Source organism: Centruroides sculpturatus, unplaced genomic scaffold (assembly GCF_000671375.1).
Source record: "Centruroides sculpturatus isolate CEXI.00-Female unplaced genomic scaffold, Cexi_2.0 scaffold333, whole genome shotgun sequence".
Taxonomy (NCBI): domain Eukaryota; kingdom Metazoa; phylum Arthropoda; class Arachnida; order Scorpiones; family Buthidae; genus Centruroides; species Centruroides sculpturatus.
The window spans coordinates 51,440-67,122 of NW_019384637.1; the positions used below are offsets into that span (position 1 = coordinate 51,440).

The 15,683-nt window shown below is 32.2% G+C and overlaps 1 protein-coding gene across 1 annotated transcript; it reads left to right on the forward strand.

Annotated features, from left to right (window-relative positions):
• Positions 1–3,473: 3,473 nt before the first annotated feature.
• On the forward strand, positions 3,474–15,354 carry LOC111625874 (tubulin--tyrosine ligase-like protein 12). The gene is made up of 10 exons (XM_023369124.1): positions 3,474–3,531; positions 3,574–3,764; positions 6,049–6,239; positions 6,311–6,529; positions 6,592–6,703; positions 12,669–12,820; positions 12,897–12,975; positions 13,056–13,124; positions 13,419–13,554; positions 14,688–15,354. Exons 1-10 carry the CDS (start codon positions 3,474–3,476, stop codon positions 14,834–14,836), a joined length of 1,356 nt encoding a protein of 451 aa, XP_023224892.1. The 3' UTR covers positions 14,837–15,354.
• The last annotated feature ends 329 nt before the right edge of the window (positions 15,355–15,683 follow it).

A 15,683-nucleotide genomic window follows, 5' to 3' on the forward strand; every position in this document is an offset into this window, starting at 1 on the left:
GATGGGTCGGCGTATAACCGGTGTTAGCGGCCTTACACCCGGTCTACTCGGCATAGATAAAAAACTGGCAACGTTCCCCATTCCTTACTCGTTTTCCTCACCTTTATAAGTCTTCAAATTGGTTCGGGAGGTATTAATTAACTCCTTAAGCCCCCATCAACTTTCGATATTAATGTAATTATTGATAAAAAATACTTAAAACTGAAAAAAAACGAAAGAAATGCGTTAATTTTGAAGAAAAAGCTTCAGATTTTATTTTCCTTTGTCTGGTCTTTCTGTGAAATCTGACACTGATGAGTCATTGTTTACACAGCTGGATTTCCCGAGACATTCTCAGAAGTCTCGGGAGGCGATGGGTTTATAGTAGGGTGAATACTAGCTGGCCGTATATTTTTAAAAAGTTAAAATTTTTATTGCGATTTCCGACCCCCGACTTAATTAAACTTATATATAATAAAATCTATTAATTAAAAAAATTAAAAAACGATCGCAGGTCGTTTTTGACATCAGAAACTAGCTTTAAATAACTTTACCGAAAGAAAATTTGCGCACTACAACTTTAGAACGATGAATGATATTTGATATCAAACTCCCATTAAAAAACAAATTACAAGCAATTAAGCGTGAATCGTGCGTCATTAAAAGTAAATTGAAATCGCGATAAAATTTTTTCGCGCGGGAAAAAAATTTTGAAAAAATTTGGAGACTTAAAAAACATTTCGAAAATAAAAAAAAAAACAAAAACTTTTTATGGGATCCAAACGCCCGAGTTTTATTAACGCTATGTAACTTGCCCGAGATATCTCGGGCTCGGGGCTTAGGACACATTTTCTGTTAGCGAACCGTTTGTTAAATATTTCGAATATCACCACTGTTGGAATCCATATCGAAAATAAAAAAAATGCAAAATTAATCATGTTCAATGATATTAAAACAAACAATAACGCTACTACATTATTGCATTTCAACAATACAAGAACTGACGGCCAACAAAACAAGAACTGACGGAAAAATGGTAAGTGTTTTATTTATTTGCATATTATACTGTATTTCATTTATCGAATACACGAAAGTCTTGCTTTTCTATATGTACTGTACAATGTTTACAGAGCTATAATTAACTGTAGCACGTGTACACAACGTCTTTCAAAGACATTAGATGAGACAAGAAAACAATTATTTTATTTTGGTGTGTGCTAAGCGACGCGTGCGCACCTCAAAGTTTTTTTTTCACTTAAGTACGAAAAATAATTAAAGCGTATGTGGGTGGCGGTTTTCGAAGGCAGCAAAGACAAGTGTTTTACAAAGGCTAACCGTTTATTTCGGACGATTATGCTTACATATTTTCTTTGTGGCAAAGGTCCTGAGCAGTTAGAAGTTTCGTTGTTCGGAGTTGGTCTTTCGTCGTCGTCGGGGGGCCCCTTTGACAGTGTAGTGAGAAAGTAGTATAAAGTCTCTGACGGCATTGCACAAAAGGAGAACGGAAGTACAAAAATAAGCAGAGATATCAGGACACAACAGAAGTCTATCGGAGGTCTAAGTCGAAGTCTTTTGTGCAAGTTCAGTGGAAGTCCCGGTGAAAGCCCTGTTGTCCTTGAATTAGGCTTTTATAGAATTTTTGCAATCGGCTTCCTGCCAATTGGTTAGGCCTTACATCACCGTTTTCCAATTGGTCAGCCACCTGTCTTTAGATGTAAATGGAGCCTTGTAAAGTTCGGGGGAAAAGGTCGGCTGGAGATGGTTTATCCGACACCATCTTTTCGAATCTGATCGCGTTTAATTGTTAATTATGACACCTTCGCTCATCTAGACATCTTTTTATCTAGTTTCGTTTTGCTTTCTAAACTGAGTCTTAACTTTAATACTTTAAATTTTCTTCTTTTAAATCTAAAATTTAGGTTTTTCGTCAACTTTTAATGAGCGTCGACGTCAAAGTCCGATGTCGCCGATTCGACACTTATATAGTTTGTTTTGACGGGATAACTTTACAAAACTTTACAAATTTTTACATGGAGCCATTTCCAGGGCTTCACAGGGCTCCCTACCAAAGGAAAATGTCGCTTGGTGCCAGCGACATTTTCTCTGGCAGCCTTGGAAGCTGACAGTTCGCTTCCGTCTTGAAACATAAGATTACGATAACAATCGTTTTTCGTTCTTGTTTTTTTTCTCGCGCGTGTTTGGTTTTGCGTTACATCGAAATGTGCTCGATCGTCACATCATGTAAGCGATACACCTGATCTACAAATTGATACTTCGCGTAACATTTCTTGAGTTTCGTCAAGATACGGATTTCTTTTGAAAACATTTTTTTCCCTAATTTTGTAGACTGAGCAAGTTATATCAATTTTAAAAATTTTTCATTACGGGTTCGTACGGGTTCTGTGGTTTGTGTTGAATCTGTCCTTTCCGATTGGATCGAGTGAAAAATGACCTCACCCCAGGGGTCAACTACTGCTGATGGGGGTGAGTCTGCGTCACTTCCTAAATTTGAGTTTGAATTTTCTATTCCTGCGTTATCGTCCTCCTCGAGGGAAGGCTTAAATTCTAAACGAGCTATTGCAGGCTTCATTCGATTGGCGTGTGTATGCAACTTCTTTCCAGTTTGTATGTGCTGAACGATGAAATCTACCGGGCTCGTCTCAGCAACTATTCGATAGGGTCCTTGCCATCTGGGAGCTAACTTTCGCTTCAATCCAGAGGGGACTACTTCTTCCTTTACAAAGATTCGATCTCCTATTGAAAATTTGTAAGGTTTGTTTTTATGCTGGTGATATAGCTTTCTGTCTATCGCGGCTTTTTCTGCGTGTTCCTGCGCTATTTGGTGTGCCGAATTCAATCTAACCCTGAGTTCGCTCGCAAAATTTTCGCTTATGTCATAACTGGGTCTATTTGGTTCCGTGACTATGTCAAACGGATATGTAGGATCACGTCCGTACATTAAATAAAATGGGGTTTCATTTGTGCTCGAATGCACGGTTGTATTATAAGCAAAAAGCGCATAAGGGATCATTTCATCCCAATTACGTTGGTCCTTATCAACATAGTGTGTTAAAATATCTATGAGCGTTTTGTTCAGCCGTTCTACCATTCCATTACATTGAGGGTGATATGCAGTTGTAAGGAGTCTTTCTATATGCAGCAAATCGCATACTTCTTTCATTACTTTAGAAACAAAATTGGATCCTCTGTGAGATAGCAGAAATTCTTATATTAGAAATACTCTTTAATAATAACATTTCGCGAATTACGCAACAATTGTTGTTCTTAGCTACTTGAGAAAGTCTCCCGTTACATTTTCTCGAAAGCAACATGACGCTTTCTCGTGAACTATTAATTACTAAAAACAATAACAGTGTGCAAATTGCCTCCGCAAATAAACCTAGGTTTAACCTAGCTCTGGCCGATTGGGAAAGTATGCTATGTTTTTGTTAGTAATATTTGTTCGTTAAGTCGGATATATTGAGCCAGCAAGGATGTACACGGGAGACGGACGAAACTTCTACACGTCTTTACCCCACGAAGACTACAGACGCACAACACATGTTACAGGGGGACACACACATGTTACATAAGGGACACACGTNATCAAATTGGATGATGATTATATATTGTATATATATGCAATAGATGAAGTTACCAGAAATTATATTGAAGGTCCACCATGTGACAAACTAACCCAGACAGCTTTGAAGATTCCTTGGATTTTTACAGACATGACTGATATTGATTGTTGTCCAACAGAGCCCAATGTAGATTATTTTACTGTAAGCATAAAACTTTTTTAATTATCATAAATTAAAAGCGTTTTNTCCAGGACTCCACATTATGCACTAAAAGGTAATAATACATATTTTTGTGTGCTACAACTTTGTAATTGACAATGTTGCCCTATTTTCATTATAGACTGAATTACAATGGCCCTCCCAGATGGAAGGGCTGAAGGGACAGAAATTCATGCCATCATTTAGCACATGCTTGACACAATATATATCAGCAAAAGGTCTACAGTGGTTTTCCTATTAGTATTTTGAAATAATTGATTGGAGACAGACTTTTGTTACCACACTGTATATTTATTTAGAGAATATTAATCGCATCTAATTTTTCAGGATAAATGCTTCTGCATCAACCATTCCTGCTGTTAACACCAATTGTTATCCTACTCTGGACAATATTCTGTTTGGAACATCGTTCCAAACAGAATCTTCAGAATCAGGGTTTTGAACAGATATCTTCAGAGATTCTGTTTGGAACATCATTCCAAATATCTGAAGATATCTGTTCAAAACCCTGATGAAGGCTTATTAATCAAGCCAAAAATATTAGTTATATCAAAGTTTAAGTTGCTAGAAAAATATATAAGATATTTTTTGTCTCTCTAATTACTGACTAGTTCCAGTTTATATCAGTATTAAAGAAATCAAAAGAAACAAAGATTTTGAAGAATTTTGTAGTTGATGATTTTGCAACTGTTTCAATTAATGACAGATGCACTGGACAACATAAATTGAATAGATGGGAGAATATTTTGAGATATATTAATTGTTTTATTTGTTCTAAAGAGTTTTTATTTTTACAATTAAAAATAAATTTTCTAAAATTTTTTTTCTTGCCAATGAAATTGTCCTTTGATCCAAATTAAAAACTTAAAATTTTAAATTTTGATAACAAATATGAAATTTTACTGACTTAATTTTTTTCTTTTGTTTTTATTAAGTAATATTGAATTAAACCTACTCAAAGTATTTTAAAATAAATTTTAAGATTAATTGGAAAATGGTTTATATGTAGGAAACTTTACAATCTTAACATTTTTATCTGGTTTATCAAATAGTAATTAAATTTCTTTACAATTTTTTTCTAATTATTATTTTATCAAATTGGATGATGATTATATATTGTATATATATGCAATAGATGAAGTTACCAGAAATTATATTGAAGGTCCACCATGTGACAAACTAACCCAGACAGCTTTGAAGATTCCTTGGATTTTTACAGACATGACTGATATTGATTGTTGTCCAACAGAGCCCAATGTAGATTATTTTACTGTAAGCATAAAACTTTTTTAATTATTTTAATTTTTAAAATATATTATTTGAATAATTATCTTGTGTAAATTACATTAGTTTTTCTAAGTTGTTTCCAGAATTTTGTCTTTTGTGAAAATTTAAAAGCTTTTTTTGTATTATGACTTTTATACTTACTACTGTCAAGGTATATATTTGTAATAATATTTGGCTAAATTTAAAGAAAACTAGATAAATATACTGTATTTTGTACATATCTTGAAATTTTTATTTTAAGAAAATTATTTATACACAAATATTGAGGAGGTACTGATGGACTGAGAATGATATGAAGAAGATGAATCAAACTTTAACCAGATAATTATAATTATAACAGATTTCTTATTAAGCAAAGTAAAACATGTTAAAAAAATAGTAATGGATGAATGAAGAAATATAGAATTAATCAACCAAAGAAAGAGAAAATGATTGACAACTTCCAAATTATTCTAATCAGTTGGATGCAAATCTTATTTATAATATTTATTATAATATTATAATAGCAGTTTATATCAATATTTGATATAAACTAATATTTTATATATAAACTAATATTTATTATAATATTTTAATAGCAGTTTATATCAATAGATTATCTATCTTATATAATGACTAGCTAGTTAATTGAAATTATAGTTTATGCTAGAAATTATAATATAAAATGTGATTTCTACTGAAATTTTCTGTTCATAATGCTAAAATTTTAGTTATTTAGAGACTAAGTTTTAATTTTTTAGAGAACATATTGTTGCAAGCAAACATATGATTTGAGTAAAATTTAAACTTTATAAATTCTATTATCATTTGTTTATTCTGTAATTGGACTAATCTTATGCATCTGTTGGTTATAAATATGCTCATGAAATTCAAATTTATTTTATATATCAACAATATGATTTACCATATTTAATGAATCTTAATTTAAGTAATCACTGAGTTCTGTATTATTTTTAATATGAAAATACTTATTTTTAAGAGTGGCAGAGTACAAGAATCACTGCCAGATTTGGAAGTAGCATTTCCTCCTATTCCTAATGATAAAAAATTAAAAGTATTTAGTAGTTACAAAGTAATCACTTATAATTTGAATCATCCACGATTCGAAATAACTTCTAATGAAGAAGAGGCTGATATACTCTGGTATGATTATCACTTTAAAGAGTATAGGTAAGTTTCATAATATGAAAAAATTTGCTATATTAAAAGTAAAAATATAAAATATTTTATGTAAATTATAGACAGCTTAGCCAAATGCATCCTCATAAATTTGTGAATCAATTTCCTTTTGAACACATTCTAACAGTAAAGGATTTATTTGCATCAGTATGTCAGAGAGCTGCCGACAATGTTATAAATGCAGAAACACTCGAATCTTCTCCTCAGTGGCTTGCAACAACATATAATTTGAAGACAGAACTTCCAAAATTTGTGTCTTATTATCAACAAAGAGCAAAACGGTATTTATATTTTTCTATCCATAAATTAAATTTAATGTCATCATCTAAACAAGTTTTCTCAGTGGTTTAGATAACTATTGGATTTGCAAGCCTTGGAATTTAGCAAGAGGTTTGGACATGCACATTACAGATAATTTAAATTATATTCTACGACTACCATCTACTGGTCCTAAGGTACTTTAAATTTTATTTTTGGATTTAAATATCTATTAATTACATCTTAAACTTAGAGTTTCAAATGTTTTTATTTTAAATGATAAAACCGTATATTTTATTGACATTTTATAAAAAAAAACAATATTACATGAATAATAATGTTTTGATTTTGTGTTTGATGTTAATTAAGCTATTGTTAGAAGCCAGGGATAAAGGTCATTACATGAGGGTTACTAGGGATATAGGAGGGCTATTAGCTATGAATCATTATGTAGATTCATCGATAAGAGATTCAATCTTATATTAATAAGAACTAACTTCCATTTTAACAAATATAAATACAGGTAGCCCTTGGTTTACGCCGGCCGATTCACAATAACGCCGCTGCACAATTTGCGATTTTGCTGTGTAATTCCCCGATTTTCCCTATGCCAGACTGATTTTCGTTTCAGTGTTGACGTATTTACCGAGCCGTGACATTGTACATTCGTTAAAACAAAGATTTTTATTGAATATATTTATTTTTTCTGTTTAATATTATTGGGTATGTATACATTTGCATTAAATTAATATTAAAATACTAAACGTTTAGGTACCCACGAGTCAAGTTATCAAACTTAATAGTCCAATAAATGGCGTCCGAATCCATAGCGCCATTGAATTTATCCCGTATCAGTTCGTTCAGGAAAACACCTTACGACGCAGTAGCACTTCCGGCGATCACAAACTATCGTTAGTGAGACAAATCTACTTCTCGTTGGCCAGACGATATCTATCTCTCCTTAATTTTCCCGCTCAAACTGACCTTACATATGCGCTACGGCGACCGGTGGTCGACCAATCAGTGTCTCCGCTCGTCCGTAGCTCTACGTCGGGTTAACGTATCCTTTCAACTATGGAAAGTTTGACGGATGAACTTTGTGAGTTAGACAATGATTGGGAGCGAAGTGCAAATGTAAAAAGGAGCATCATCGCATCCATTCGACCATATTCCGAAATTCTCAATGAAAGAAAACAAAAATGTAAACAATTAAAGATGGATACTTTTTCCGAAAAATGTAAGAGATCCGAAACTAAAATTTTTAATAAAAACATTTAACTTTATTTTATGATAAAATACATTTTAAAAATTAAATTTATTTGTACTTTGTATTATATTGTATTAATAAACAAAATTATTTGGGTATTTTTCACTTATGTGGAACCTAACCCTATACCTCAGTGTAAATATGGGTTCGTTTTACGCCGATTCGATTTGCGCCGGCTTTTGTAGGAACGGAACTGCGGCGTAAACTGAGGGCTACTTGTATATTTAATATACTAATCAGATCAAGAATACAAGATGGATATAATGAACATAATACATTTAGATAGGTTAATAATCTCTATTATCAAAATTTATGCTGAGAGAGAGAGAGTTTACAATTGAGAGTTCAGGATTGATAAAAAGAGATTTTTTGGGTGAAAATTTAAATTTTGAATTTTAAAACTTTCTATAATTTTGTTTCGGCTTGCGGCAATTGTTCTATGTTGGGGAAAAGAGTACTAGTTATTAGTGTAACAGCTGCACCAGTATCTATGGTTAATCTTACCTTTTTATTTTCGATTTCACAAATCATCGTGCACGGGGGTAAATCTTTACCTTATGATTCATTAATTCCCACTAATTGTGTTTGAACTGGACCTTCAGATGGTCGTTCTATCTCGTGATTTTGTTCCCTAAAATTTATTGAAGTAACTCTATCTATTTCTTGCGATTGATTATTCTCTATTGGTTTATTTTCTGGGGCAGGCAAAGCTAATAATCTACGAGGGGCTATGTTGTTTGGTGTGCTCTCTATGCCGGAGCTGTTTCCAAACCAACTTTGTCCGTAACGCGGGGAATAAAGGGGTAAAGGTTCACCTTGTCTGTCGTTTCTGTATTCGACAGGCCTAAATTGCATTGGGAAAAAAGGTGTAGGTCGAAATTGGTGGTTCTGAATGGGGTATAACGGATTCCATGCAAGATCCAACCATTCTGGGGAGTTTCTAGACGTTCTCCATTCCTGATATGGTGGAGTGACGGTTCTTCCGAACCATTCAGGTGGCGATGGCACGTACCTTACACTTTTGCATGAATTTAAGTTTGGCATGCAAAATGTTGGCGTTCTCCCTCTGTTTCCTCTCCACGGGAGATTCGGATTTCGTTCTTTATACGAGTTATAAAAGGGGTTATGGCAAGGATATCGCGCACGAGGTTGTCCTTGTGTAAAAGTAGGCGGTCGCGGGGAAAATTGTTGCGGCTGGTTTCGCTGTAAGCTCTGGGAAAATTGCTGATTTTGCATCCCATTGTTTGTTCTATTAGTTTCTTGGGTTTGATTTGTTCGCGATGGTTCTCTCTTCGGGAGTTATTTGTTGACTTGGGCGTTGGCTGTTGATCTAATCTCTTTCCTATCGACTCTAATTGTTTAGAAAGTTGGGCTATTGTTGTGTCTAGGGCCGTTTCTCTAAGTGTGTTCGTCTCTTCCACCTGTGTGTTGTGACTCTCTGTTGCATCGTTGACGCTAGCAATTAAACTCCGCGATTTTCCACTAAGGGTGTGACTATGCAGACACGAATTTAGAGCGAGTGAGAGGTTGTGAGCGATTTAGTTTTCGCAAAGGAAAACCATGCACAGACGAGAAGCAAGAAATAACGCTGGCGAGAGCGAATTTCTGGTTCTCGCACATATCTGACAGGTTTTGATATTTATCGCGTCTCGTCTCTTCTTGCCACATATTCTCACTCACTCAGAAAATTCGCTTGCTCGCGTCTGCATAGTCGCACCCTAACTCCGCGAGGTCTGCTAAGGTGAATAATTCTGCGAAGGTCGGTGGATCCTGAGTCATCACCTGTTGCTTCAGCTTGTCAGTCAGGGCATGTAGAAATTGGACTCGCAAGTTTTCAAGTCCAATTCCCACTGTTGACAGCATTTGATAATTGCTTTTTCTTGTTTGTTTGCGCCTGTATGCTCTATCATTGTAGCACTGGCAAGGTTTTGCAATCTGACCACAAATTCTTGTGCCCTTTCTTCTCTCTTCTGCATGCACGCGTGAAACTTTTGCACCTTAATTGAGTAAGGCTCTTGGTCAAATTGAGTGATCATCAAGCGTTTGAATTGCTTAAAGTCTGTCACGCTTTTCATGTTTAAATCTTGCCACGCGAAGTCCCTAGCTATACCTGCAAGCTTGCACTTCGCAATACTCAAACGTTGTCTAGGCGTCCATCCCACTAGACTCGCGATCTCTTCCAGCGTGTTGAAAAAGTCTTTGACATGTCCCATTTCTCCCGAAAACGTTGGGATCATACCTCCAAAGGTGGAGATGGATGGAAGAGTTCCACTCCCATCACAAGGTTGCGCCGCACTTGTCTCTGCCTCCATTTTCCTTACCCACGTATTATGGCTAAAATGCCTTTGTTGGCATGCTTACAAAGTTCATGGGACTTAAAATAAATCCCTTACTTCTGACACCACTGTAAGAACGCTGATTGGGGGGAGATTTTTTCCCCTACTGTTGGGATGGTCTAAGGTCTATGCGTATGTGGGTGGCAGTTTTTAAAGGCAAGCAAAGACAAGTGTTTCACAGAGGTAAACCGTTTATTCCAGACGATAATGCTTACATAAAGTCTCTCATTGGCAAGGTCCTGTGTTGTTGGAAATTTTCGACATCGGTGCTGGTCTTGCGTCGTCGGAGTTTTCGGCGGCAATCTGGTCTAGCATTGTCAGGGCAACTGGACAGTGTTGAAAGAAAAAAGTTCAAAGTCTCTAACGTCGGTGCACAAAAAGAAGAATGGAGGTACAAAAATAAGCGGAGACGACACGAACACAACAGAAGTCTAGTGGAAGCTTAGTGGAAGTCTTGTTGTCCTTGAATTTGGCATTTTTATAGGTTTTTTTGCGATCAGCTTCTTTTTAATTGGATAGATCTTACATCATCGTTTCCTAGTTGGTCTTCCACCTGTCTCTAGGCATAAATGGAGCTTCGTAAAGTTCTTGGGAAAGGTCAGCTGGAGATGGTTTATCCGACACCATCTTTTCGACTCTGATCGCGTTTAATTGTTGACTACGACACCTATGCTCATTTTGACATTTTTTTCTAGTTTCGTTTTGCTTTCTAAACTGCATCTTAACTTTAATATTTTAAATTTTCTTCTTTTATATCTAAAATTATTATTATTATTATTATTATTAGTGATCTAAATAGATATGTTAGGATGGTAAGAAGTTTAATAATTTATATCTATGTAAATATGAATTATATATATAAAATATTAAATAGGTAAATGTATGATTTTTGTTTAATGATTCTGGTGAGAGTAAAATTATCAAGTTATATATATATAACAGAAAATCCACTTATAGGTACTGTTTAAATGTCTAGGAAATATATTTTAAAATACTATTGTAACTGAAGAAGAAATTTTTTTTTTGGTTTTTAACACAATATAGTGCAGTTAAATGATCATTTCATCCATTTTAGTTCTCAACTAAGAAGAGCAAATAAATGTATGATTTTTGTTTAATGATTCTGGTGAGAGTAAAATTATCAAGTTATATATATATAACAGAAAATCCACTTATAGGTACTGTTTAAATGTCTAGGAAATATATTTTAAAATACTATTGTAACTGAAGAAGAAATTTTTTTTTTGGTTTTTAACACAATATAGTGCAGTTAAATGATCATTTCATCCATTTTAGTTCTCAACTAAGAAGAGCAAATAAATGGATGAAATGATGCTTAGTGTTTGTTTAACTGCACTATATCATGCTTACGAAACAAAAACGTAGAATGACATAGTTTCAAATTGGTACAAATGAAAAACAATTCCTTAATATTAATAATTGGATTGAAATTTTCAAAAATTGTAACCTATAAATTTCTTCTGTCTATCCATCAGTAATCTTGAGAATGGAGTTAGATAGATGAAAGTACAGACCCGATATGGAAAGCTTAGGGGCAAGGAAGTCTCGATTAACTATATATGAACTTCCGGTTTGTACTGGAAATCACATTATTTCAATTCAAAAATTTTCTCCTGAATGGAGTTAGCTAGATGGTAGGCATGACTCCATTGCTAACAGGAAAAGTATGATGTACAGGGATAAGGCACTATTAAAGTTGAGAGTATTATGACAATGTCACAAGAAATAATTGCTCATTTAGAAATCATGCTTGCTGTTTGGAATGATGAGGGACTGAGTCTGAAATGCATTTCCAATATATTATTAAATATATATATATATATTTTATCACAACTACAAGTTGTGATAAGTCTGTACAATGGGCTACATCAAAAAGCATTAATTCAGACAAAAAGCAAGAATATTTACAATATATTTAATTAAATTATATTGTATAATTTGGTGTTATGAAAAACAGTTTAATCTTCAAAGAATGAATAAGTTACAGGATAAAAATAATTATAAATTCAAAAATTTTATACATTAAATCATATATGAAAATAAAATTTTTATGTATGTATAATTGTAAAATATAATTGTTATGAATTGTTATGAAAATTTAAAATGCATAATTGTTAAGAAAACAAAATTTACAAAATAAGCATTGTTGATTTTTTTGTAATTCTAAAATGAATCAATAATGTGGTAAAAATTACAGTTCTGTGTAAAATGAGTTGTAAGATGACAATCCTTCATTATATTTTTAACAATATGCTGAATCATCTTATGATTTGAATCTCCTAAAATTATTTTAGGATAGATTAGTCAAATAAAATTGATATATAAATTTTATTTAGAATGAATTTACTTGACCAATTTATACTCTAAGCAGATGTCAAACATACTCAAAGAATGACGATATCGGCCAGAAAATCCATATCAATTTCCATATTAATCCATTAATGAAATTTTTGACTTACAAGTTAGATATGCAAAAGCATATTTTATCATAATAAATCAATTTAATTTCACTAACTTTAAAATTTTCTTTTTCTTCAGATAGCTTGTAAATACATATCAGATCCAGTTCTGTTTCCCCGTGATGACGTAGGCTTAGTCAAGTTTGATATTAGATATATCATTTTACTGCGAAGTACCCATCCTCTAAGATTGTATGCTTATAAGCATTTCTGGTTAAGATTTGCAAACAAGTAAGAAAATTTCTGTTTATATCCCTTATATACGTTAAGAGAGAATTAATTTGGCAAACTTTGTAATTCAATATAGACTATACTCTCTAGATAATTTTGATGATTATGAAAAACATTTTACGGTAATGAACTATAGGCCAACTGTACTCCAACAAGTAAGTATAAATAAAAGTATTATAAGGAAAAATTAAAGCTAAAATGAAAATTGTTTATTGGATAAAATTTTTTTAACCAGATGTATTGTGACAAATTCATCGAGAAATTTGAGTTGTATTATTCTCAATTCAAATGGTCAAAAATAGAAGTAAGTAGCAAAGATTATTCTCTTATAATGACAGTTTGTATGCTTCTGATTATTTGTAAAATATGTGCCTTTTCTAAATTTTTAAGTACATTTTCACTTATAATTCATGAAATAGTTTTGAATTTTATTTTCATAACTTTTAACACCATTAAATAATGGTATTAAACTGTGAGTAAAATATAACTTAAAATATTTGAATTTTAATATTAATTCTTTAAACATTCACTATTGCCAGATTTAATTAAAAACAGTTATAATATATTAAATATATTTGTATTTTAACCAACATATCAGGAAGAAATATTTGCTGCTCTAAAAGAAGTGTTTGAGTCAGCCACTTCCAGAACCCCTCCTCTGGGTTTAGCAGAGAGTCCTCAATCTAGAGCCATGTATGCTGTTGATCTGATGCTTGAATGGAACCAAAATGATGGTAATATTTCATGTTTTTAAACAGTTTAATCTTTTTCTGATGCATTTTATGTTATATTTCTGCATGTATAAACAAAATCTTAATGTATATAAAAATTGCAAGTATATTTTTATATACATTAGACAAATTACTAGAAATGTTGCAAAAGAAAAATAAATTTGGATCTGTTTTGATAGTTAAATGACATCATATAAATAGCACTATAGTAGTATTTTTTTCCAATAATAATAATTTTTATTAAAGTGGGTTAATAATTCAAGTGTGTGAAAATTTGAGAAAAACTTTCATATGTAAACTTTGTCTGTAAATGATTGAGATACACTTTTATTACAGTTATAACAAGTGCCATTTGAATGGCAAACTTTAAAAGTTTACATAACTGCTTGTTCTTAACTTCATTTTATACTCTAAAGTGTTCCTGGGATAATTTTCTATTCAGTTTATCAGTAATCCAGTAGAAGTAGCACAAAAATTTTTTTTACATAATCCAACAGAAATAAGTAACACTGAGTGATATTGGGAGACTGAAGAGGCCACTTTTCATTCTTCATTTCAATCCCAGCTCTCCCAATCCAATAATCTGTTAATGTAACATTTGAGAATTTGTGAACATTCTGGTTAAAATATATCTTTAATACAACACGAGGCTTGTCTTGTTGATTCTATAAGCTGCAGTATTAACCAACTCTGCAGCTTATGCAAGTAACTAATTACATCATAGTTCTTGTCAAAGAAAAATGTATTATGCATTTGGGTCTGTGATGTTTCAAAAATTTCTGATTTTGGCTTTCCAATGATATTGCTATAATTGATAAGATCAAAAAGAGAGATAATTTATTGATCCTTTATTTTTATTTTCCATATCCAAATTTCCTCTGATATACAGTATACAATAATTATAAGTTTTTCTTTCACTGAAATGTGTCTGCGTGTGTGTATGTATGTGTAAGGTACAGTTAATGCTAAAATAATCATTAATGAATTAAGATAAATATTTTTTCTTACATTAATAAAATGCAAAATAGAAATTTTATATCAGTTTCAGTTGCAGTATTCTGATCAAATATTCACAAATGTAGAAAGTTTATTTTAAAAATTTCTTTAAATACATTTAATATTAAAAATTTTAATAGATAAAATGTCAATGCATCCAGTCTTGTTGGAAATCAATTGGGCACCAGACTGCAACCGTGCATGCCAATACTATCCTCACTTTTTTGACGATGTGTTTTCGGTGCTGTTTCTGGACGACGCAGAAGACAGAAATGTTGTCTTACTATAAATTAGTTCGAATGCTTCAAATGCAAATTGATCTCCTAAGAGTATTAACTAATTTTGTAAAGATTTCCAAAATATTTTTGCAAAGATGCAAATTTATGAGAGGAGAGAATTGTACCTGAGAGTTTAAATTTTCTTATCAAATTAAATTTTGTGTGTGTGTTAGTTTTTTTAATAACTTCTTTCTATATACTGAAGTTTTATTTAACCCAGAATTTTTCATTTAAATGAAACATTATAATTTTTGTATGGTTAAGAGAATTTTTTTAAATTAAATTATTTTCAAGAATTTTTCCATTTTTGAAAAACTGCTTTAAATGTAAGACCATAAAAATTGGGTTATATAAGCATATTATTTTGTTGTAAAAATTTAGAAAAATTCTATCTTCTAAAATAAAAATATCCTGATATATTCATTGCATTTGTATCAATGTAAGCAATGACAGGTTATTAAATAATATATACAGTATAACTTTTATCCTGAAAATGTTAATAATGTAAATTAAATATTTTCTCCCAATAAATCATCTCCTTTTGTAAAATGTCTTTTCTTTCCTATATATTTTCACTTTCAAAAATCAAACCATTTTGGGAGATTTTTTTATGAAAAAGAGTTAAGCATAAAAATTATAGTAATGCACTCTTAACTCTGTATTTCCTTTCCAAAATACAATATAATAGACCCCCCTATAATGCGGATTTGTATATAGTGGCAAAAAAATTGCGACCATATTTGTATAAAGACGCTAAGAGAGACTTGTAAAATGCAGTAAAACGTCATTACCAACGCATGTCGTGACAGGATTGGTCGAATCTGGATCAATAGTGGACGAGCAGCCGAACTACTTACA